This window comes from Podarcis muralis, chromosome 14, assembly GCF_964188315.1.
Source record: "Podarcis muralis chromosome 14, rPodMur119.hap1.1, whole genome shotgun sequence".
Taxonomy (NCBI): Eukaryota; Metazoa; Chordata; class Lepidosauria; order Squamata; family Lacertidae; genus Podarcis; species Podarcis muralis.
The window spans coordinates 22,559,166-22,585,293 of record NC_135668.1 but is presented as its reverse complement, the minus strand read 5'-3'; the positions used below and the strand labels follow the sequence as shown (position 1 = coordinate 22,585,293).

Below are 26,128 nucleotides of genomic sequence, written 5' to 3'. Positions count from 1 at the left end.
ATATTGTGTACACAGGTACACAAGACTGTATGCTAGTTGAACGTTACATGTGAATAATAGTATGAGTGTACAGCTAAACCACCTTGTGTACACAGTTTGTACACTGTGAACACCTAATATACGTACCCTGACCTTAATGGAATTACAGTGTTTTAGAGTGGGAAAGTTCTTTATCAAAAATCATGATGAAAATACCCCTTCTATTTTCTGTGTTGAAGTGGAGACTCTGTATGGAAACCTTCGCCTCTTGCGAGTTTTCAGAAGTGTGCAGGAGTTTTTGGTAACTAATCCCCCGAATTAATGAAGTGCTCAGAGGATTAGTGTCATTAAAGAGAGAAATTCACAGAAGGCCTCCATAATAAATACAAATAAAAATGAATTCTTGGCTTGGATTCTGCCGGTTTGGAAACTGCTTTTGCACTGCAGCCAGCCATCTGTGAATTCCACCACACAACTTGCCCTTGTGAGGGAATCACAGGCAACTCTCTCCATACCAGGTGGGATGCAGCAGTGGAGCTGGAGCTGGAGCTCTGCACTTGATGTAGCCATCATAGCATCCCAAGTTAGACGTTACACCAAACCACAGTTAATGGTTTAGTCTAAAGCTTAGTTTTGGTTTGACTGAGCAGTTTTGGCCACTTCACCTAAAGCTGGAGTGCAAAGCAAACCATGTGGCCATAAACCATGGTTTGCCATTACATCTGGAAGCTGAAACCATGGTTTGAGTTCCACGTGATAGTGGAGATTATTATTATTTATTCATTTTTATTTATGGTTAACAGTTTTATCCCGCCCTTCTTTCCAATCAGTAGCATTATAGGTGTTAAACACAGGTCAAGTTATCTGGAAAGGGGAGGGGAATGCAGCATTTTTCGGCGCCTTCAGATATGTTGTTATTATTATTATTATTACTACTACTACTACTACAGAGTTCCCTAGGAAGAAGGATAGACTGTTGGACCACTCTGGGAATTGTAGCTCTGTGACGAGAATGGGAGTCTTCCTAATAATTCTCAGCACCCTTAAACTACAGTGCCCTGGATTCTTTGGGGAGAAGCCAGGACTCTTTAAGTGGTATGATACACAAGATTGTATGGTTACCATAAGTTGTATTCCAGGCCCGAATGTACTTGGTTTGTTTTTTGTATTTTTCTTAAAAAACAATAAAATACTTTATTAAAAAAATAAAGTAGTATATTCAGCTACTTTAAATATACAGTGCAGGTGGGGTTTGGGTTTAAGCACATGTAACTAGAACCATCTTTTATTCTTTTTATTCCACTCTTTATCCAGCCTCTATTTCTCTCCACTTCCTCTGTTTCACAAGCCCCTCAGGAAAGGGACCAGTACTTTTGTTCTTTGTAATGTACCATGTATTATAGATGGCCCAACAACCATACAGCTGTCAGATCATGTCTGTACTGGATCACTAACTTTAAAGGGGCAAGGTGCAGATAAGGTTATGACCTTTTTTCTAGTGGGGGTTTCAGAGCCTCAAAGGCAGAAGTAGCTGCTGCCAGCACAAAAAGGAAGCAACCAGTCACTGGAGATCTGTCACAGGCACCAGAGCCCTGCCTTCAAAGAGGCCACAATCTTCCTGGCACCTTGATGGCCCCAGGTGTTTTCCACTATAATTCTCAGTGCCGGATTTACACACACGTTAAGCAAACAACATCTTAGGGTCTCAGAAGATGAGTGGCCTCTAAATATACAGTCGTACCTTGGATCTCAAACGCCTTGGCTCCTGAACAAATCGGCTCCTGAACGATCAAAACCCAGAAGGCAGTGTTCCGGTTTTCAAATGATTTTTCAGATGCCGAACGTTCGGCGCGGCTTCCGATTGGCTGCAGGAGCTTCCTGCAGTCAATCAGAAGCCATGCCTTGGTTTACAAACATTTTGGAAGTCGAACGTTCAGCTTCCAAGGTACGAGTGTATATATATATTTTAATACTCATGTTCAAGTCCTTGAACATAATTGGCCATTTATTTTTTTTACAGCAATGGGGAAAGCAGACTCTGAAAGGACAAAAATATACTCAAAGGCTGCACAATTCTTTGTCGTATTAGCCCAAATTCCTGCTAGTGAAACATGGTCTCCCTCCCCACTCTTGCACGATCCCATCTTGCTCTGGTGGGTCAAAAGAACCTCCAGAACAACATGTGGCCGGGAAGGAGAGGGGAGATTGTTTCGGCTAGCAAAGCAAAAATGCCTGCACTGCTGGAACAATCATGTTAGCTCAAGGCTGAATTCCATCCATTCTTTTTATAAATCTGTGCAGAAAGGACTATGATCTATATCAAAATGTAATTTGGCAAAGTGCCCATATGCTGTCATACAGCACAGGTGGCAGCTGGTGTTCGGTTCAGGTTAAGTGCAGACCGCACCCCTTAAAGCATTAAGTCAGTGTTAAAAAACAGGCCTACTTGTTTTCATTGCTGGCATCATAGCGCGGAGTTGGGTCTTCGTCATCCCCATTGACATCATAGCTTGCACGAGGGTCCTGAAAGAAACAGAGGGAGTTGTTCACGTTAGAAAAACTAAGAAGTGATTGCCAGGAACAAGCTTGTACCAGGACAAGAGACACTCTGGCAGGATAGAGGTTCTTACAAACAACACAGTTTATAGGATATAAATGTTGTTAAATCAATAAAAAGTCACTATCAGTTGCAACAGATATTACTAGGCTATACAGTGGTACCTCAGGTTACATATGCTTCAGGTTACATATGCTTCAGGTTACAGACTACGCTAACCAAGAAATAATACCTCGGGTTAAGAACTTTACTTCAGGATGAGAACAGAAATCGTGCTCGGGCGGCGTGGTAGCACCAGGAGGCCCCATTAGCTAAAGTGGTGCTTCAGGTTAAGAACAGTTTCAGGTTAAGAACGGACCTCCAGAAAATTCAAGCGGGGCTTTTAAAGCACACTCAGCTCTCCAAACAAAGCACAACAGCACTTTTAATGAAAAGCCCACAAGCCTCTTGAGGTGCCCCATTAACACTAATGAGAAACGCCAGGGATTCAATCTGATAACCGGGCATTCCTATTTTTTTACATTTCCTCATCTGAGGCTATAAGGAGCCAGTAAGCATCAAGCAAATGTCAATTCCAGAGTGCTGACTTCATCGTGCTCTCACAGATGTCCAGCCCAATTCTAAAAGCAGGTAAGCAGGTAAATGTTTTTTTTATTAAAAAAAAAAAACCCAACTCTCCTCAGCGGCTTAGTTCACCTCACAGAATATTTTTTCTCCTTTATGGAAGCCAATAGACAATACAATGCATTTAGAGTATGGGTGGGAGGAAATTGTTTTGAGTTATTCATTTAGGGCTGTGGCATTTTATTTATTAAATTAGTTGGTTAGTTGATTTTTTTAAAAAAATAATCCTTAAATGAGATTAAGCTCTGGAGGGCCCATGCATAACACAGAGGCCTCTGAGCCACTCCCTTATTTTGTGCTTGGAGAGATACCTATCAGATGAATCTATGGCGTGACTGCATTTGGAATATTGTGTGCAGTCCTAGTTGCCTCATCTCAAGCAGGATATTGCAAAGTTGGAAAAGGTTCAGAAAAGAGCAACCAAAATGATCAACGAGGAAAGGCTGCAGCAAGGGGGACTTTCTAGTTGAGAGGAAAGGTGAGCCAGAGGTGACATGACAGAAGCTTATAAAATTATGCACAGCGTGGGGAAAAAGTAGATAAAAGTTTTTCTTCCTCTCTCATAGAACCTGTATGTTGGAAGATTCGGGACAGAGAAAAGGAAGCAATTCTTTGTGCAACGCATATTTAAGCTATGGCACTTGCTCCCATGGCCAGCAATTTGGAGAGTTTTAAAAGAGGATCAGACAATTTCATAATAAAGCCATCAGTGGCTACAATGGCTATTCTCTGCTTCTAAATACCAGTTGCTGGAGGGTGCCTGGGAAGACCAACAGGGTTCCTTTCTTAATGTCCTTAAGTCAGTCTTTCTGATAATCTAGATCAGGGGTAGGCAACCTAAGGCCTGGAGGCCGGATGCGGCCCAATCGCCTTCTCAGTCTGGCCCACGGACGGTGCAGGAATCAGCGTGTAAAAGGACAGTAGAATGTGTCCTTTTATTTAAAATGCATCTCTGGGTTATTTGTGGGGCCTGCCTGGTGTTTTTACATGAGTAGAATGTGTGCTTTTATTTAAAATGCATCTCTGGGTTATTTGTGGGGCATAGGAATTTGTTCATATATTTTTTTCAAAATATAGTTTGACCCCCCACAAGGTCCAAGGGACGGTGGACCGGCCCACGGCTAAAAAAGGTTGCTGACCCCTGATCTAGATGCTCCTCCCTGTCGGCCACGCTGGCTATGGCTGACGGGGGCTGGAGTCCAATAGCATTTGGAAGGCCACAGGTTCCCATGCCCTTGACTTATTCAAATATCATGGTTCTGATAACACGAAGGTTGCAGGTTCGATGCCTGGATGGGACAGCTGCGTATTCCTGCATTGCAGGGGGTTGGGAGGACTAGATGATCCACAGTGTCCCTTCCAACTTTACAGTTCTATGATTCTTTGTGGTTCATAGGCAGTCTGCTGTCAATGCAGCACACAACTGAATCAAGGCCCAAGTTAGCAATTTCCACCTGAGGCCACTTTTGCTCAGAAGCACGTTCAATGGGACTCACTTCCAAGCACCATTGTACAGTGGTACCTCAGGTTACATTCGCTTCACGTTACATACGCTTCAGGTTACAGACTCCGCTAACCCAGAAATAGTGCTTCAGGTTAAGAACTTTGCTTCAGGATGAGAACAGAAATCGGGCTCTGGCGGCGCGGCAGCAGCAGGAGGCCCCATTAGCTAAAGTGGTGCTGTTAAGAACAGTTTCAGGTTAAGTACGGACCTCCGGAACGAATTAAGTACTTAACCTGAGGTATCACTGTATAGGACTGTGGTCTTAAGGGCAAGTGTAAAAGAGAGGGTCTCCAGCTTTACTTACATAGTTCTGCACAAGATCAGGGTGGTGCTTCTCTATGCCATCGTCGAGAATGGTCACCACAACATCTTTGCCAGTATATCCTCTCTGCCAGGCTGCTAGGACGTTCATTTCTGACCTACAGTCGCTGTTGTTGTCTTCACAGTGCTGAGGGCGAAGGCAGCAGTCGGTTAGCCATTTCTTCCTCACACAGACCAGCAAGCAACACTCCGCACGGCTAAACAAGCAAGTTTAAAAGCTAGGATAGGGGAAGGGCTGTAGCTCAGCGGTGGAGCATCTGCTGTGCATGCAGAAGCTCCCAGGCTCAACTCCTGGCATCTCCAGGTAGGGCTGGGAGAGAACCGTGTCTGAAAACCTGGAGAGCTGCTGCTAGTCAGTGTAGACAGTACTGAATCAGATGGAACAATGGTCTAACTCAGTGTAAGACAGCTTCCTGGGCAGAAAGCCAAATTCAGTGGATTGGTCCTTCTTGCCAAGGCTACCCCTAGAAGCTCAGGGGAGGTTTAAATGTCCTATCCAGCCTAGTAATGTGCTCTGTCCATCAATCAAAGTCAGCCTTGTAAACAGCAACTAGCCAAGTCTTCAAAACCAGCTGCTTAGGTTTTTAACTTGTAACCCAACTTAATGCACACAAATCTAAGCATTTTGAAGCATCTAAGATTAGGTTTCACATCCTATTATTATATATAAGAAATACTATGAGCAAAATGGGAAATTGACCTGGGTCGACATTTACGTTACGATTATTTTTAATTTGTACTTAAGCCTGCTTACTATGTCGGTAGTTTTATTTGTTAGTTTTTTTCCTTTTTTATTTTTCTTCTTTGTATCTTTTCTAAAAGGCAATCTGTATAAAGTGTGATATTGTATCAGGCTGAATTTACTGACTGCATTCTGCTGATTTAGAGTATTTTGTATACACTATCCTGATTTTCAATGAATAAAATATATTTTTAAAGATAAATAGCCACTTTTTCTGGAATCAAGTAAGAATGAATAAACTGCCGTGTTGATGCAGCACAAACTGGGAAGAGGAGGTATAGAGTTGCAAGGGCCAGATACAGAAGCTCAGAGGGCCACGTTAGGACACACATTCACCCTCACAGTCTTGCCACTCCTGAAAAGCAGAGGAAGGGGGTGGAGGGAATGTGTGATTCTGTGATGCCAAAAGACTTTTACAAGATTCCCAAAATATGCATAATACGAAAACAAACAAACAAACACACACACACACACACAGAGTGAATGTATAGTTACCATGTACCACATTTCAGGCCAGAGCGGGTCATTGAAGGAAACAAAATGGTGGTCACGCCGAACGCGTCTTTTGACTCTTCGTTTAACTTCCTGTTGTTGCAGCCACCTTACCTAGAAAAAAAAATTAAATAGCAGTGTTTCACAGGAATGCTTGGGGTTTTTTAACAGCAGCATCAATAAGAAAATATTTGTTTGCTTTGACATCTAAATCCCAGTTCTTGCCATATGGCTCACAAATTGCTTATTAACTCTGTTTGTACGACCAGCCAACAACATACGCTCACAAAGATTAAGAGAATAAATTGTAACATTAAAAATACAATAAAGGAAGCATTCAAATTGTTCTTTCTGGCAATTAAACAAGAAGGCACAAATCAGAAAAATGGGATGCCCAGATTATGAAAACACGTCATATCCAAAGAAGTTCCATTGAAATCAATGGACTCTACATTAGGTCTACTCTGACTCTCACTAACGTTGTGTATAATCCAGGTTGTTGAAAGTAATAATATACAAATGTACACAACCTTAAACATACAAATGCACACAACCTTAAAACATCAAAAATGAACCTAACAACCTAATATGCATCTTTCTTCACCCAACAAGTATTCAATACAACCTAACAACATTTTCTGCAATTGAATTAATCAGTATCTGTTGTTTTGAAACTTGACTTTGTCTAGATTTATAGGCTTTTTTTGTGTACAGTATGACGATTTTGCAAGCAAAATATATAGAGATATAATTTTGTTGCATTAATCTCCCTATCTTAATACTGTATTGTTCTTTGGAATAATTCGACCCAGGCTTTTCTCTATTCTGTTTGATTTAACTATTCTTGTACTCTTATGCTACGAGCAATAAACCTTCGAGAATTTTTCTTTCTTTTAATGAACCTAACTAATTAACAAAGCCTAACTTATTCATGCCTACCCACAACCCCTAACAGCACCAAAAACTGTTTGCTACTAATCTGTTCAAAACAACAAAAGAGATCTGGTGGGCCTACTAGAGGTAGGGAATTCTTCAAAAATTCGCCAAAGAAAGTGCTCTCTTCCTTTGCTTTCATTGCCTGGAATGAAAACGCCTTTCCATTTTATTGAGGTGCCTATCTTAACCTCATCAGAATGACACTAGACAACAAGGCCATTTATCTAATTAAAAGCAGTTTCAAGCACATGAATAATTCCTCATCCTGTGAATATTGTTTTTCTAAGTAACCGTCTGCCTTTTTCTGGTTTTTGCCATTTTTTAATGGGTTTCTCTTCTTAAACCTAAACAAATCCCAGTACAAAGAAACACCAACGTAATTCTTAAGAGCAGTGGGTGCTTAGAGCCAAAACAAAAAAAACCCTACTTCAAACACACGCCACAGAAGAAAAATGAAAGTCGGTTAAAAGGGCCTCAGTGAGTTTTGATAACAAAAGTCGAGATAAAAATTCTAGAATGCTCCCCTTTGCTCTCAAGTAGCTTTTGATAGAGCAGATGTTCCACAGCTGTACAGACCCCTCCACAGAACATTAACAAGATAAATTAGATTATAGGCATGCTGTATACCAAAAGTATGAGGTTTAAAGCAAATGTTTATTCATCGGAACAGATCGGAATTATAATACAACTCCACTGAATTAATGCAAACTTCCCTGCTCAAGTACATAAGAGAATTAATCCTCCACATCCCCAGCTTCTTACAAGGACAGTTTCATCAAGGAATGGAGTCATGAAAATCTGGGATTAGTCTCCAAGGTAGGAATGATCCCCGAGGGGAGTCAAAGGATCTGAAGTGGATTCTCAGCAAGGGAGAACATTTCCGACACACGGATTAGCCTAAAGTTTCTGTAATAATAAATAGGAATCCCTGGGTGGGGGAAGGCCGGTTGTGACCTTTTGAAACGCAAGACCTGAGAAACAACGTGAACCAGACATTTAATGTGCTCAACCAACTCTTGAGTTATTGTTTTAAAGGATTATCGGCACTTTCACCCCTTCAAGCCTCAGAAGCTTAGAAATATAAGAAACCTCAAAAGGTTTGATGGGGGGCATTAAAAGCAGGGTTTGGGGGTTCTCTCTCTCTTATGTTGTTTAAGATGATGAGAATAATATAGTATTTCCATAACACACTTGTCTAGGTTATTTCCTGCCAAGACACACAGCTCCCGTCAAGCTGGGGAGCAGGATGGGACTGGGAAAATTGATGGTTAGTACAGTACAAAGCAAAGGCAGTCTGAAGTCTGCTAAAAGGCACTCACAATTGTCTAATTAATCAGGCCTAGCAAACAAACCTAACCCAGAAGGTTTTATTCGGCAAGGAAAACCACTTGACCTATTAGGACTTACTGTTGTCCCCTTCTTTCATTTGGTGGTGGACACGTTACGTAAACCTTCTCTCACCCCAACATCCCTTGGGTACCAGCTTCACAGACAGGAAGTGGGCTTCATGTCCAACAACAAAGCAGAGGCAGTGTGACGTAGTGGTTACAGTGATTGACTAGGACTGGGAAGACCCAGGTTCAAATCCCCAGTCAGCCATGAAGCCAACTGGGTGACACTCGGCCGGTCCTTATAATACTATAGTACCTTATAATACTATTATAGTACCTTATAATAGTACCTTATAATACGAATAATACGAATACTACCACTGATAATAGTAATAATTCTATTTTTTTGTACCCTGCCCATATGACTGGGTTGCCCCAGCCATTCTGGGCTGCTTCCAGAAACATAATAAACACAGAATTACAGAAACAAAATAAATTACAGAAACATAATAAAAACTTCCCTATACAGGGCTGCCTTCAGATGTCTTCTAAAGGTTGCATAGTTGTTAATCTCCTTGACATCTGATAGGAGGTCATTCCACAGGGCAGGTGCCACTACTGAGAAGGCCCTCCTCTGCCTGGTTCCCTGTAACCTCACTTCTCGCAGCGAGGGAACCACCAGAAGGCCCTCGGAGCTGGACCTCAGCATCCGGGCTGAATGATAGGGGTGGAGAGGCTCCTTCAGGTATACTGGACCGAGGCCATTTATGGCTTTAAAGGTCAGCACCAACACTTTGAATTGTGCTCGGAAACATACCGGGAGCCAATGTAGGTCTTTCAGGACGGATTTTATATGGCCCTGGCAGCCACTCCCAGTCACCGATCTGGCAGCCGCATTCTGGATTATAACCCCATAACCTAAGAAGCATCTCACAAGGTTGTTGAGAAGATAAACGTGAGGTCGAGGAGGAAAACTGTGTGTGCCACTCTGGGCTCCTTGGAGAAGAGGCAAGGTAAAAATGTAATAAATAAATGCAGAACAAGAGATGGTGGCTTTGAATTTTGTTGTGCGTAAGGAAGACTGAGCAGGCCCGTGCTGAGTGACAGTTACTGACAGCAGCGACAACCTCATATCTCCTTCTCAAAATGTCCCCCCAAAAGACGAGCCTTGGCCAGATGCCTGAAGCTATAAAAAGGTGAGGCGAGATGCACCTCCACAGGGAGAGAGTTCCAGGGGAGGCTGGTGCCCATTGGGGCCGGTCGCCCATGAGGCAATCTGAAGCAGCTGCCTTGGGTGGCAGAATCCCATGGAGCAGCGTAGGCTTCCCTCTCTCAGGGGTGATGGAGGGTAGGATGTGAATCTGTAGGAGAAATGGGTAGCAGACCGTACAGACTTCTGCCCCCTGCGGCAAAGTGTGTAGATCCGGCACTGCCTCCAGATGCATCCGTAGCGACGCCCACTGGGAAGTGAACGAAATCTTGCATGGCTAATTGCATTTTGCTAATTGGCATGCTGGTTTATTGGGCTACTTCCAACCCTGCCTAAATGTTGCAACACGCAGGCCGAGACACGTATAAACCAGGAAAGTGATTCAATTCACTTGAGGGAAAACAACGAAAATGCCAAGCCAATCCAACCCAGAACCTTGACTAAAACTTCAGCCTAGTCATTAAAACAAGATGCCCTCATCATGATGTAATGCTAATGAAGGATATCCCTTTGGGATGTCTTTATTTGTTATGATTTTCCAACACGGAAGATGCATCAGAATAGCATATAGAACGATCATCCGATTTGATGCTTTTAGGTGTTTGCAATTCACTGCATGTAAATGGCAAGGGAAAGCTGGCTGTTTGGGCATTATTTTCTTCCCACAATTCTCCGGGGGTGGGTGGGAGGAAAAGGACACCAGTTCCACACACCCCCACTCTCCTCACTAGGGATGCTGCAAAATTCCAATGGAAACAGGAATAGAAATTGCCAATGTTTGCAATTTGTGCCCCCATGTCCAGAACAAAAATTAATCCAGCAAATATGATCAGTTGTTGTCCCTTTCAGTCCACAAGCAATCTGTTCACGGTGTTTTCTTAGCATTGACATGGATAGGCTAACATAATGATGTAATCTTGCCATGGCCAACAGCAGGACAAATAATGTAGCTTTTGGCAGAAGACTAAATGCAGTGGAACGAAAACAGCACTGAATCCAAAGACCACAAGGCGGGATGGAAAAACAATGCCTTATTACATCTTACTCTTCTTTTGGCTAAATTATTTGTACCCCGCCCATCTGACTGGGTTGCCCTAGCTGCTGTGGGCGGCTTCCCATTGCCCCCCACCAGCTGAGATCATTACTAGAAAGAGCAATAATAGATAGCTCTTCCAGAAATGCTTCCATCAGGAAGCAAAGCTGACCCGTTGCATCATCTGGGGCCAGTGGTCATCTGGTCTCCCATCATCTGGGTGGCCATTCCAGCGGGTCACTATAAGATCAGTTATAGCGGCAGGAAACTTTTTCTGCCCTGCAGGCCAGCTTCTTATCTTTCCACCCTTGGGGGGGGGGCACAATTTACAGGTGGGTGAGGGCACAGCCAAACTGAGCCAGATTTTCTAGAACAAGTATGAGTGGAGGGTTCAATCCTGCCGGCTGAAGGGAATGTGCTGGTGAAGCTGATGTCACCCAGCAGTGGACAGGTGGGCATGATTTGTGGAAAATAGCTACATGGGCCAATTTGGGCCCAATATTGACCTATGGTGTGTACAGGTTTACCACCCCTGCTCTAATAACTGATACCAGTGCTTGCTTGCTTTCCTCTACCCTCGTAGTTCCCTCTTCCTTTTTCATCACGTCTGTCAGAAATCTGAAGGTTTTTGGTGCTTTTTAGCATTACGATCAGCTGCCCTGACAGATATCCCCAACTGTGTTTGTTTTCTGTGTCTAAATGCAGTATTGCGACAGCTTGGCCCTACAATAGAAGTTGTGGGATATAGATGCCCCGCCCTCAGAACTTGATTCAACTGACCTGGAAAAAAAGAAGAAGTAAGTAGCACTAGAGACTTTTCCTAATATTTTAAAGCTAACAAGTTCCACACGTTTCTGAGAACATTTTCTCTTTCCTTCATCAAGGAAGTCTAGGTAAATTGAAAGAGACAAACTGCAAAGCTTGTGGGAAAAGCCACTTGATCTACCAAGTTTCATTGGCAAAAGATCGCCCAGTTCAGGGAGCCTCTGAAATAGGATGCAGATTTATATAAAAACAAAAATAAACTTGAGAAGTTTTCAGCTTTAAAAGCACCAAGTCACTTAGTTGACTAGGAGCTTTAAACTTTTAAAAACAACGCGTGCACACACACACCCCCCAAATCCTTAAGTTATGCAGTTCCATCTTTTCCAGTTAAATTCAAGGCGGCATGACTTGTTTAAAGGCTTGCTTTAGCACCACTATTAGCATATTCATGCATACACATTAGGTATACCAGTCAAGTAGCAAAACACTTCCCAAGTGATCTGCTAAGGGAGAACACCAAGGCATGGATTACGAATCCAGCCTAGCTCCAAGCACCCAAAATACAGCGGTGCTCTATTTTGCAAACTGTTAGGTTGCATACATACCATACATTTGAAGTGCATCCCTACCCGCCCCCCCGCTCCAAAAAAGGAATCCTGGAAACTGTAGTTTACCTCTCACAGAGCTACAATTCCCAGCACCCTTAAGAAATCACATTTCTCCATTATTCTTTTTTTTGGGGGGGGAGTCTTTAAATGTCTGGTGTGCATGCTGTATTAATCAATACAACTAGGTAAATAGACTAAAAAAAATTAAAAACCATTTGGTTTGCATGAAGTAGACTAATTTAAAATGTGTGCTTTTCCATTGCAGATATAGATTCATACCCTTCCCTCGCCCTAGCTCCCCTAGGGCTCCAAAACTTAATTAGAACACCAAAAAAACCACCAGCCATCCGTTTTTCTCGCAATTGGTGGGATGTTCAGACACTCGCAGTTTGTTTATTCTTGTTCTTTCTTCCACCCACCCCCCAAATCCCACGCCATCGTCAACTATTATTGATGCAATATGGGTGCACATTCAAGAATTATCTACAGCTTGTTAGACAGTGAGCGAATAAGTTCAAATATTTGAACGGGAAGGCACATGGGTTGATTTGTTTGCTGTATGTGCACACGTCTGGAAGCTACATTTGGCAATACGGAATTGGTCGGAGAGCACCATTCTCTGCTGTATTGTAGACCAGCAGCCTTCATAATCAGTGTTCCGCAGATCAAATGAAGTTTCGAAAGGTTCAGCCTGCCACCTTGGTTAAAAATGGGGCCCAGCCAGCACGCAGGAACAAAATGTATTCTATATGACACTGTTTCAGGGTAGGCCCACTGTCTGTACACAAGTTTCATGCTCACAATTTTAATCATCCACTAAAATGGTTCTGGCCCAGAGGAAAGCTTTCCTTCTGCCAACTAAAAGGGCTTCTGCAGAGAGGAATGCCACCCCAAGGCAACTTACAACACTGTACTGCAAACTGAAGCAAATACAAATAAATAACGTAAAGTAAAACCCACATAAAGTTGCCCTGCAAAACCTAGGGGCCCACTGTTATCCCAATCTAATATTCTAGCAAAACATCTGCCATTATGGTGGGTTAACCTTTCATTTGACTTTCATTTCAATTGCACGGACCTCTGGAAAGTATAGTTTGCAGGCAGGCATATTGCAAGGATTGCCAAAGCAGTGCCCTCCAGAAGATACTGGACTACAACTCCCATCGTTCCTGACCACTGGCCATGCGAGGTGAGTCTTATGGGAGTTGGAGTCAAACACTACCTGGAGGGCACCATGTTGGCTATCATTGGTGTAGCCCATCAAGATCGACCCAATGATGCCCCTGCCAAGATGGCATTTGCCTAAGGGGCTTCATAGGCATTATATTTAACTCTGGAATTATGGTAATCATGTATTTAATCTTGCTGGTTTTAAGGACACATACCCACACACCCAAAAGCTAGTTAAATAAAAATGGTGATTTCCCGCCAAGTGTACTTTGGGCTTTCACCCAAAGTTCCTTTTGCCTTTTGTTCCTTTTGCCTTTTGTAACTTGCCCTTGTTCTGGAACTTGGGCTAACTCAAGACAAGCCTGCAAAGTAGACCTGACACCAGTAGCTTCCTACTGTACCTTTGGATCCATTCTGAGGAAGTTGTGTGGGCCTCTGCTGCTGAACGTTGACCTTTTAATCGTCTTGCTGTGGTGAAAGTGGTAATAGTCTTCCAGGCTGCCAATCTGCAATGAGAGATATACAGAAAAGGTGTCAGGACAGGAGGCAATGAGGACCATAAGGAACAGCTGCATGTTCTTTCACAGCACACTAGAACCAGGAAGGAATGCAATTCAGTTCGGGCAGGAAAAGTTTCAACGAGCAACCAAATATGCTCATTTCGCACAGCTAAACCTCTTGCACATTTGGTCGCCAGGAGGCGTTCAAATAGCCCCTGCAGAGGTCAGACCAAGTGTCCAGCTCATCCCCCACCAGTGGCCAACTAGATACCACTAGGAAGCTCACAAGCAGAACAAGGTGAAAACAGCCCTTGCCAGCAGCTTACCCTCCAGAAAAGGGAATTCAGAGTTCAAGGGGGACCTTCAAAACATTGCAGGATGGGAAGCTCCTGTTCAGGTTATCAACTTTCCAAGCTCTGCTCCAGGAGACTCCATTCCATTCCATTCCCGCTCCAACTCCATCTACCTCTCCCACCAATAGTCCATCAGCATTCCAAGGTCACTCAACAAGAACAATCCTTATTGGCTGCTTTTGCATTTTCCACACCTTTCAGTTTTTGCCTCTGAATTCTGCAAAACAATATCTCCCCCTTTTCTATGTGGATGGCCTCATTTTGGCTACATAAGGATTAGGTAATTTTAACTAGCTACATTTTAGTGTTACATGCACACCACAAACTGTGGTTGACGTTAGCTACCGTTTATTGAAACAAGCCAGCTTCGCAACTACAGTGGACTTTTTTTCAAGCAGAACAGAATTAACATTAACCAGAGTTTCTCAGGTGTAATTAATCAAACATCACACCCCTCCTTGCAGTCATGCCAAGGAGGAAGGACACAGAGTAGGCATGGTTTATCATCATATCAAAATGTGGGCAGTATCAAAGATGGGAGCAAAGGAATCTGGCTGAGCACTGGTTCACTAAGGACTCCTCCACACTTCCACTTGTCCCGCTACTTTCCCCAGGGCGGAAACCCACGTTTTAGTGCTGAATCGAAACAAATGGCAATCGAGTTTTCCATGGATCACCATTTGTTCTGATTTAGCACTGAATCTCGGGTTTTTCGGGGGGGGGGGTGGCATGGTGTGGCAAAGGCAAAACCACTCAGATCCATAGCTGTCAACTTACAGTTTTGAAAATAAGGGGCCAGCAGCCCCGAAAATAAGGGATCAGCAGCCAAAATAAGGGATTTTAGTCAACCAGCTGAAATACGAAGTGCAAAGGGACCAGATAATTTGGGAGAGCAGCGCCGGTTTTTAGCCCTTCGTGTCCAGAGGTTGCTGCTCAAGACACCAGCTGATGAAACACTGCAATTAAATAACTACAAGCAGCAACCACTTTTCACGCAAAACAAAGTCCAAGCTACGAAGATGCTGCTGCAGTTATGTATCTTTTCTCTCGTGCTCCATCTGTAGCTCTCAGTTCCATCAGGCGAGGCCACGCCAGGCTGCCCATCTCATCCGGGTCCTTTGGCGACGCAGCCACAGTATGGCCTAGCGGGAGTGGCGGGCAGAGGACAGGCCCCAGGCAGAGAAGCTCAGTTCGGTGGCCACAAGGAGGATGGCGGCAGAAGGGCCCGAGGCTCCTGCCAGTCCCAGCGGGGAGGGGCTCCCAGGGGCCGAGGCTGGTGAGAGGAGGCCGGAGGGGGGCATTCTGGGCAGCCAAGCAACACAGTTGGAGCCTCCCTCCTCCCTAGCCGGCAGGGAGGGAGGGAGAGGAGCTGCTTCCTTTGAAACCCGGGAAATTTAAGGGACATCATCAATAAGGGACAGCAGGGGGACACGGCACTGGGATAAGGGAGTTTCCTGCCAAATATGGGACGGTTGACAGCTATGCTCAGATCCATGCCTAGAAAACATGGGGAAACTGCTCAGAAAACTTCTCAGACTCATGCTTTCTAAGCTCGGGACAAAAGCAAAAGTGTGCACAAGCCCTAAATCAGACCATTGTTTCATCTGGCTTGCTTTTGTTGGCACAGACTGGCATCTCTCTCCAAGGTTTCAGACTGAGGTATTGGAGAAGCTAGAGGGCTTCTGCATGCAACCTGGGGCATTCTGTATGCAAAGCACTGAGCTACACCTCTTCCAGAGCAGAATCTCAGTTGCATGACCCATCTGTCTCCACTTCTGGTTAAAGGCATATGTGAATGGATGAGCTCGGGGTCTCTTATCTCCTGCTCACCATATGGGCCAAAGATAAAATGTGAAAACTGCACTTCTGAAATGCATACGGCCTCCCCTCCACCCGCCCCACCACTTAATAGCAACAGAATATGCCTGGTCCAAAACAGCCTCCAGAGTTCTTGGAACCAAAATCCTCAGGAAACCATCTGCCCTTCACAGGTGCACACACATCACGCAGGCGAAGAGCCGTGCGGCTGTGCCATGGCAGCAGCGCCTGCTGCACTTATTCTGACAAAATGTACAATGAAGTGCAGCATCTGGTGATGCTGCCAAGACGATGCTCAAGGTCTCCAGACACAGGCAGCTGCAAAAGTGACGGCTGCGATTTCCCTGCAAATGTCTCCTGGCGGGGAAGCTTTGGCCCTCCAGATACTGTTACCCTGGCTAGCACGGCCAATGGCTAGGAGTGATGGGATTTGTAGTCCAGCAACAACTGGAGAGTCCCAGGTTCCCCCACCTTGGTTTAAGAGAATTAGTCTGCAATCCTATTCCAATCAGCTGGGAGAAAACCCCACTGAATTCAATAGGTCCTACTTCTGAGTAGCCACGGTCCAGATTGCGCTGTAAATCACAAATTTAACTCAATGGGGAGAAAACCACCAGCGCATGTCAGAATCAAGCCAAATGCATCCTCTTCCTTAAAAAATAAAAATCAAGTTGTTATGAGCCATCTTTCCTAGAGCTATCACTTGATTAAAGCCGTATTTGATGAATTCACTAAAGCGCCTATGATTAATTCTGCTTAAATCTGTATTGGAAGAAATAAACCAATACTGTAGTGCAGAAGAAGAGGAAAATACTTATTTTTCTATACTTATTTTTAGATGTGCATGCATGTTGCAACAGGCTCCATTTCAGAAGACTGGCACCAACATTACAGTCTTTTCAGCGCCAAGGTAAGGCTTCCTTGTTTGCTCATGCATGTTAAATCTTCATTTATATTGGCTTGGTTTGTACATCACGCAAAGCCAAACAGTGGCTTAGTGGGACATACAGAAGTATGCAGGCTCCCCAAGAGGAGCAAGGTTACAGCTTATGGTTAGTGAGGAAAGGGCTTAGCCGCAAGCCATGGTTCAGAAAACAGGCTAAACCATGGGTAGGCAAACAAAGGCCGGGGGGGGGGGGGGCGGATCCGGCCCAATCGCCTTCTAAATCTAGCCCGCGTATGGTCCAGGAATCAGCATGTTTTTACATGAGTAGAATGTGTCCTTTTATTTAAAATGCATCTCTTGGTTATTTGTGGGGCATAGGAATTTGTTCATCCCCCCCTCAAAATATAGTCCGCCCCCCCCCAAGGTCTGAGGGACAGTGGACCGGCCCTCTGCTGAAAAAGTTTGCTGACCCCTGTGCTAAACCAAACCTTGGCTTAGCTCAGCACAGCAGCCTGTACACTCCCACAGACCCACTAAGTCGAGGATGGGAACCTCTGGGGTGGGGTGCAGGACATGGCCCTCCAGGACTCTCTATGAGCCCCTTAGGGCTCTCCCCAAGGTACACCCTCCATGCACCCTGCTTCACATCCTCCTTGCGTGTTTTTGCCTGGCTGGAATGTGCCCCAGAAATGTTTGGGAAGCACGGACCCAGATGTTGCAATATTAGGCAACTAATGAATTATAAATTATAAATAATGAGAATTAAAATAAAATAAATAACCTTCAATGCATAATGTATATTTTACTGCGTGAATTGCTTCTCCAATAACAATGCTATTTTGACTGATGTTTTTTGTGACCGCATACATTTCTTTATAAGGTCCACAGTGGTTGAAATGCGCAAGTTTTGAGGTTTATGCCGTTGACTCTAATATAACATTGTCTCCTGCCTGTGTTGGATATTTGTAATTTTTTTCTGTTAATGACAGAGGCATCTTTTTTGTCTATAAAAAAATAAGACAGAGTCAACGTGTGATGTTTTGAACATATGGTGTGGATACTTAAATACTTACAGTAAAAGAGAAACTACCACTTCCTGAAGCAGCCTGTTCTTACATTGGTATATCCAGTGCTTTTTTTCTTGGGGGACGCATACCCCTAAACTTTTTGTGAATCTTTGTACTTTTGTATTGTACTTCGTATTTATTTTCCCCGATCTGAACTATAAAATGGTGATTTTCTTGAGTCCTAATGAGAGTACCCCTAAACATTTTTTAAGAAGAAAAAAGCACTGCATATATCCAATTGCTCTACTAAACATTGCAGCTCTAATCTTTTCACAACTCCAAAAAGGGAAATGAGGCAAATCAGACTGACTGCCGTTCTATTTTCATAAGAGACATTGTTCGCACCAGAATTATCCATCTCTTGGTTTGTTTTATTATTGTTTTGCTACAGAGTTGCCAGAAGGCTCCTAGCCCATGTAAAGTATGGTGTTCCTCCTTTAAGAAACAACATAAATATCAGAGACACCGGCCCAGATAGAAGACAATTCATATGTGCCAAGAACCATCACTATATAGTTTCAGAAGCAAGTTTTCCTCTTGCTTAGACTTGGCTTCTCCTCTCTGGAAAGTGGAGATTATAAATAAGAAACATCTATATTTAGCCTGGAGGATAGGAAGCAATAAAAACCAAAATTTAAAAAGAGGTTTAGGAAAAACAAAGTGTACCAGTAACTTCAGATGGATCTATGAAGTTGCCTTACACCACATCAATCTTATAATCCATCCACCTAAGTCTTAACAATTCCAACCAGCAGTAAATTTCCAAAATCCCAGGCAGATTATGTTCAGCAACACTTCCACCCATCCAAAAGATGAACAATGGTTACAGAGGATGTGCTCCGAATGACTTGCCGAACTCATGAAGTCCTTTTCAGTGGCATCTATTTGGAGGGCATATCATTGTGCACTGACTTAAGTCCATTTGTATGGCATATACTTCTGCTGCAGGTCAAAACCAGGCCCCTTCTGCTGATCTAAACACCTGAAGGGGGTCTGTTGGGGAGGAGGTGGTCTTCCAGGTATCTGGGTCCGGAAGAAGAAGAGGAGTGGGTGGTGCGCAGGAACAAGGTGAGCCAAAACGGGACATCAGGGAATACAATCAGAAGCCGGGGTGGCTTCTGTAAATCCAGGCTGCCCCACTTAAAACAGGACAGTTGGGCTGTTATGCTTAGGTCCTGCCTGTGGTTTTCCCAAAGGCATCTCATCGGCCACTGTGAGTACAGAATGCTGGACTAGATGCGCCACTGGCCTGATCTATTACCTACAACATCTAGGAGAGAATACCAGGGTCTACAGGAGGTGATCTAACTGAGGAACGTTCACACAAGGAGCAACTGATCTAGTGGTTTTTAAGTAAATAGCAGGTGCACATGCATACACAGAGAAAGAGAGAAAAAGAGAGAGTGAGAGAGAACATTGGACTGGGCCTTTGGTGCGAGTGCAGGTGAGCTTAACCCTTTGCCCTTGTTACGATGGCTGCGGCAAGGATCAGGTACTAAATGACAAGGAAAGTCCTCTCCCCAAGACCCTGGAAAGCTGCTGCCAGTCAGAGCAGACACCACTGAGCTTAATCAACAAGTAACATGACCTAGTTTAAGTCCGCTTCCTATGCTCTTTCCTACACCTACTGGGAAACCCCAGTCATTGCGACAGAACTTGCAACTCTAAAGCCTCTCTCCAACTTGCCAGTTTTGTATGTCACAAATGGGTTTCCAGTAGCCTTCGCCCTTCCCAACATGTCTCTGCAGGTTTCCCAGCACCACTTCTACCGGTATTGCAATGACACCACTTTGGTGGACTGCCATTTCAGCCACGTGCAGCAGCTGTGACTGGCATGACTTGTTTATGCCTTGCACCAACTTAGCACCATGTTTTGTGAAGCTACGATAAATCTGTGTATTTCTGTTGGCAAGATTTTGCCAGGTCATTTTGTTTACTCTTGCCTTTGCTATCATCAGCTACATGTCTTTATCACCCTCTTTCGATTATGCTATAGATCAGAGGTGGCTAACCTCTTGGGCCCAAGAATTGTGCTGAACCCTCTAATGGCTGCATGCTATTCAAACCACAAGCTTGCCACACATAGGGCACATGGGCACACAGAGACTACCTTACCCTATCATCCCTACTCAGATCTAGAGCTCTAGCATGGATGGGGGCAGTGGGAAAGTCTTTCAAGGTCCACCCCACTCTTTCAAACTTCTCAGGAATAGAAAAAAATAACCCCAAGCCCCAAAAGCAGATCAGAGGGACAAAAAAACTTTTAAAGGGCTCTCTTCCCAGCCCAGCACCGCCATCACTTCACCTTTTACCAGTGGCAAAATTGTCACTGAAAGGGGGACCTCTAACCCTCTTTTCACTACCTTTGCAAATGGATTAAAGCAGCCCAGAAACAAGGTGCTCTGATTTGGTCTGATGTTTCCACAGCCATCCCTGGAAACATCACAGTGGACTGAAGTGATCCTCCCTGTTTTTGGAGCACTCCAATCTCTTTGCAATAGTGAGAGTGCTCTGGAAACAAGCAGCACCTTGCTCTGCTGTTTCCAGGTACAGTAGTACCTCGGGTTACAGACGCTTCAGGTTACAGATGCTTTAGGTTACAAGACTCCGCTAACCCAGAAATAGTACCTCGGGTTAAGAACTTTGTTTCAGGATGAGAACAGAAATCGCCCAGTAGCGGCACGGCAGCAGTGGGAGGCCCCATTAGCTAAAGTGGTCTTCAGGTTAAGAACAGTTTCAGGTTAAGAACAGACCTCCAGAACAAATTAAGTTCTTAACCCGAGGTACCACTGTACAGCTTGGGAAACCTCAGAGCAAATGAGAGCAACTCCAGGGCTCACCCAGCAGAATGCTGGCAAATTCAGAAGAGCAAGGTCCTTTCATGATAATCACATCCACACCCAGGGGTGGCCCGTCCAAAACGGTTCAGTGCTGCAGCTTCCGGGTTCCAATAGCGCCCCCTCCACTAAGGGAAAAGTGGCGGCGGCTTCCAGGTTCTGGCAAGATTTCACCAGAACACAGAATAGATGTTGCAGCCCCCTTCTTGTTTCTCCAGCAGCAGCGTGGAGTCCAGAGGTGCTGGTAGCAACAGCAGAAAGTGAAGCGGCAACGAGAACTCGTGGAGTCTTGTGCAGAGTTCTACGAGATTTTGTGGGGTCTTGCTACAAGGCACCACCACTTCTCCTCACTGTGGCAGCAGCAGTGCGAGTGAGCCTGGTTTCTGCGGCCCCACTGGGATTCCATCAAGATCTCACAATCTTGCCCACATCCCTTCTAAGATTATACAATATGCTTACAATTACAGTGGTACCTTGGGTTACATACGCTTCAGGTTACAGACTCCGCTAACCCAGAAATAGTACCTCAGGTTAAGAACTTTGCTTCAGGATGAGAACAGAAATCGCGCATTGGTGGCGCGGCCGCAGCAGGAGGCCCCATTAGCTAAAGTGGTGCTTCAGGTTAAGAACGGTTTCAGGTTAAGAACGAACCTCCGGAACAATTAAGTTTGTAACCCAAGGTACCACTGTATAAAATTATTATTATTATTATCAATGCATTGATCCACATGTCTTTCAGCTAGATCTAATCTACTGTTTTCTATGCACATACGTGGGCAAACGATATGGAGTGCTCCCTTACCTTCTTTTGGAGTCACTTAAGCTGTGTCTTCCACTGTACATAACAGAACTTGCACACCATTTTCTTAAAACTGAAGCCTCTGTGTTTTCAGTGTTCTGAAATGCTTAGCTTTGGAACTCAGGGTGGCTAAAAAGGTCCCCTTTCACACTGATAGGATGGCTCTAGGATGCTGGAGACACAGACCCCGCTGCAGAAATAGTAACAGGCCTTTGATGCCCCCCTCTCACAACCTTGGACACAACTGGGCTCGCCATCCCGATACAGATATTACAATTTACGTGTGCATGTGCAAACTGCATTAAATATCTGACCAAACTACGTCAGATGTTTGCAATTCAAATGCATCTCTCCCCAGCATCCATCTCCAATCCCCATTGCTGGGTAGTCATTTTTTCCCTTTCCTGCAGTATTCTCCCCCTCCCCACTGCTGTTAAGAGTTTAAATTTTCCAGTCTTTATTATGTTCATTTAGTTCTAACCTCTAAATCTATTTCTAATCTGCAACCCCTGGGGTCTTCATTTTTAGTATAAATTAAATTCATAAACAAGCAAGGCAAAGGAAGCACTCGCATTCCCCGCCACCCGCGAAGAGCTACGCAGTCCCCTGTGTTTGTCATTTGTAAAATCTAAACGCAAGGTTTGAAATGCACCACTAGCGAAAGAGCAGAGGAAAACAAGCATCTGTTGGGGCAGAAGAGGGAAAGGAATTCAAGGCCAAAACCAAAAAGCAAAAGAAAGAAAAGAGAAACCAAGTTAAGCTATGGAAATACCGTTTCCTTCAGGCAAAGGATGTCTTCTCTTGGCCTAGTGAGCAGGCGAAATCTTCCAAGGAAGATTTCTTGCCGGTCCAGGAAGACGTATCTGGGAAGTTATCCCAGTTTGAATGGCAAGATTCACTTCCAAAATCTGTCTAGGAAGCTTCTTCCTTGACCTCCTCTGGAATGTCCCCTATCTTACAATCAGGTGTGGGAAACCGTGGGCCCGAATGCGGCCCTTCAGGCCTCTCTCTGTGGCCCTTGAAATTTTTCTGGCCACATCCTTCATTGGTTCTGATTTGCACTCTTTTCAAGTGCTTTTACCTGGCTGGAATGTGCCCCAGAATGTTGATAATGGCTCTGGCTTGTCTGGATGCTCGGCAAAGAGCTAGGATGGTGTAGTGGTTAGAGCGCTGGACTAGGCCCTGATCTGGGAGACTAAACTTCCAATCTCTGCTTAGCCATGGAACTCATGGTGTGATCTTGGACCTCTCCTGTCTGTTCCCTGCTCAGATATTAAATAACAAGCTGTCCAATACCTAATCAAATTATTTGTCTCTGTAGTTCACTGTTGTCTGCTCCACAGCAGCTCTCTAGCAGACCCTCCAAGTGTCTCAATTATACAGGGATGGTACCGGATTTACAGAAGCTATCCCAGTTTTTTATCTGATCCTAGGATATCCCGCTTTACCTTTAGGACGTCCCTATTTTCATTGGAGAAATGTTGGAGGGTATGGAGTTATCTGACCCCCAAGCTATCTGAAGGCAGTCTTGTATAAGGAAGTTTTTAAAAAAATGTTTCATGTTTTATTATCCTTTTATTTTGCTGGAAGCCACCCAGAGTGGCTGAGGCAACCCAGTCAGATGGGTGGGGTATAAACAGTAAAATTATTATTATGATGATGGAATAGGACATCTCTATTTTCATCAGAGAAATGTTGGAGGGCATGCTCTAGTGTTTCAGATACAGTGGAACCTCAGTTTTCGAACGTCTCGACTGCTGAATGTTTCAGAAGCCAAACATCGAAAGCTCATAAGTAAATGCTTCCATTTTCGAACGCATCTCGGAAGTCAAACGGGCATTTCTCAATTTTCCATTAACTTTGCAGACTGCCCTTTCCGCCTCGGTTGTTGAATGTCTTGGAAGTTCAACGGTCTTCCAGAACGGATTATGTTTGACAACCAAGGTTTCACTGTAGTCTTACCATATCCCACCTAGAGATGTTGGGGATTGAACATGCAACTTTCTGCGTGCAAGGTTCTATGTAGCTATATCAATAGGGCCACATCTGCACCATATATTTAAAGCACTATGGTACCACTTTAAACAGTCATGGCTTCAGCCGAAGAATCCTAGGAGCTGTACCTTGTTAAGGGTGCTGAGAGTTGTTACAGGGTGGAATTACCAGAGTGGTAATTCTTCCCAGGTGTCATATATTCATTTATATATGTGTGTGTGTGTGTGTGTGTGTGTGTGTGTGCGCGTGCGCGCGTGCGCATTCTCTTTTATATATATATATATATATATATATATATATATATATATATATATATATACACACACACACACACACACACACAGAGAGAGAGGGGGGGGGGGGAGAGAGAGATACATATATATATATATATACACACACACCCAAAAATAACATGCAAGAATGATACTAGTGGAAATTGCTCCACACAAAATTTGTACATTAAGTATAATCACATGTAAGAATGTGGCTATTATTCACACTAAATTCACACTAAAAGGCTAGTGAATTTTCATGACATCTTTTTTTATTAAGCACACTGATGCAGAAATGTGGAGAATTGAACTTAATAGTAGAAAAATGAGAAACCGCAAGAAACCAAAATTAATTAGCTCATCCCTAATTATCACAGGCTCTTGCAAATGCCATACGAAATCTGATATTATTAAAGTGCACAGAAGCATACTCATCCAATGCACAAAGATTAGGGCCATGAGAATTTAGATACATTTAGTTGGTTTTAGGAAACAGTTTTTGAACACATATGAAGCTGGGTACATCTAGCTGTGGGAAGGGGCACCTGTGGCCCAACAGAGGTTGTAGACTGCAAGTTCAATAGACCTAACTGAGAATAAAATTGTCTTATTCTGACTTGAGGTAGCTGTCCATGATCTCAGGAAAGGGACTTTTCCAGCCCTATTAAGATCCCTGATGAATTGTAGAGGGTAAGAACAGTCTTCACCATTTGAGATAAGCAATGAGCACATTGCAAACATTTTTTGTTTGTTTCGTTTTTGATGCTGCCTGAAATAACGTCCTTACCTGGCTAATCTTCTAAATCTGGGGTGGGAGCTGTGGCCTTCCATCAGTCACAGGCAGCATTGCAAGTGATCAGGGAAGAGGGGAGCTGGGGAGCTGGGGGCCCACAACATCCAGAGGATGACTTTGTCCTCTCCTGTATGGCCAGCCCAGCCATTGGACAAGTGGCAATTTGTCCCATACATTTAGTGATGGAAGGAAACACTGGGCAGAGAGCTCCTGTGCTTCTGCTTTCGCAGCAGCATCAGTGGCAGTCTGGAGCCAGGCAGAAACAGGCAGCTATCAGAAGGTACAGCACTCTAGATTTTCATCTGCATTCTTCCAAGGGCTGAAAGTATTAGCTAGCAATAGAAGCAATCAGCAATGTTAATATCCATTTGCAAAAGTGATGAATAATGTTACGCTGCTATGACAGACGTCCATGCACCAATTAGGCCTTTAACTCAAACCAATGTAGGTTTTATTGTTTTCCTGAAGCGCAAAAGTCCCGTTATGTTTTTGTTTTTTTGGCCTTCTGCATATTTCTGCTTTGTTGTCACAAAGCCCCAGATTGGCACCGCTCAGCTCTGGGTGTTTACGTCCGCAGCAAGCAAGTCTCAAAACAATGAGAAAGTGTTATTTTTGTCTTGCAATGCCACCATTTGCACATGAAGGGTACGGCTCGCTCGGTTGCCATGGGAATGGGGCCCTGCCAATTCCATCCGACTAAGTGTTAACTGCCAGGCACTGAAGGAACCATTCATCACTATTTAGTGAAATTGGACCAAGGACGTTATGCATCACGGACCAGCTGAGCTCAAAAGATGTCATAATGGAGAAGGATGGTCTATGGGTTGGGGCACTTCCACATATTGTTGACAGCGGAGGCTGCAGAAGCAAGAATGCCCAAGAGACAGGAAGTACCTTCTCTGGTACTGGAGCAACTTCTGGTTGTGGGGCTTAGCGCCAAAGGTGGAAGCTTCCCCACCTGTGCCTGCTAGGCAGTTTTCAGGACTCAAGCCCACATCAGGTCCTGAACCTAGGACCTAAAGTGAATAAGATGTGGATTTGGTACACAACATCTTATTGTTTATTATTTTTAGTAGTAGAATTTATATCCCACCTTCCTCTAAAGCTGAGATTCAAGGCAGCTTACAACATTTAAAAACAACATTATAAAATGCAAAGTTAAGACAAACAAAGCAGTTAAGAACAATAATTAGGATACATCAGAACACATTTAGAACCAGCCATTAAAAGACGTTTGCCCTGACAGCAGCCCATCAGTGATCAGAATCATCTGCACCTTCGTTTTCAAAGGCCTGACTGAAGAGGAAGGTCTTGGCCTGCTGACGGAAGAACAACAAAGAAGGAGCCAATCTAAAATCTCTTGGGAGGGAATTCTGCAATATGGAAGCAGCCGCAGTAAAGGGTCTCTTTTGTGTCACCACCAATCATGCTTCTGATGTTAACGGGACCCAGATAAGATGCTCACCTGAGGATCATAGCACCCAGACAGGTTCATTTCGAGAGATACGTTCTTTTAGGCAGCCTGGGCCCAAGCCA

General features: G+C 44.1%; 1 protein-coding gene across 3 annotated transcripts in view; it reads right to left on the bottom strand.

The window, feature by feature from the left end:
- The window catches only part of PCSK6 (proprotein convertase subtilisin/kexin type 6), a 110,273-nt gene that overhangs the window by 67,517 nt on the left and 16,628 nt on the right, over positions 1 to 26,128 (bottom strand). For all 3 annotated transcript variants that reach the window (XR_003703772.2, XM_077918974.1, XM_028707199.2), the window contains exons 2-5: positions 13,674 to 13,778; positions 6,223 to 6,333; positions 4,969 to 5,112; positions 2,426 to 2,502 (exon numbers count right to left, since the gene is read on the bottom strand). Coding sequence is in view for 2 of the 3 variants with exons in the window: in XM_028707199.2 (XP_028563032.1) it covers positions 2,426 to 2,502; positions 4,969 to 5,112; positions 6,223 to 6,333; positions 13,674 to 13,778 (437 nt within the window). In the remaining variant the exon portion in view is untranslated. The remainder of the gene's footprint in view (positions 1 to 2,425; positions 2,503 to 4,968; positions 5,113 to 6,222; positions 6,334 to 13,673; positions 13,779 to 26,128) is intronic.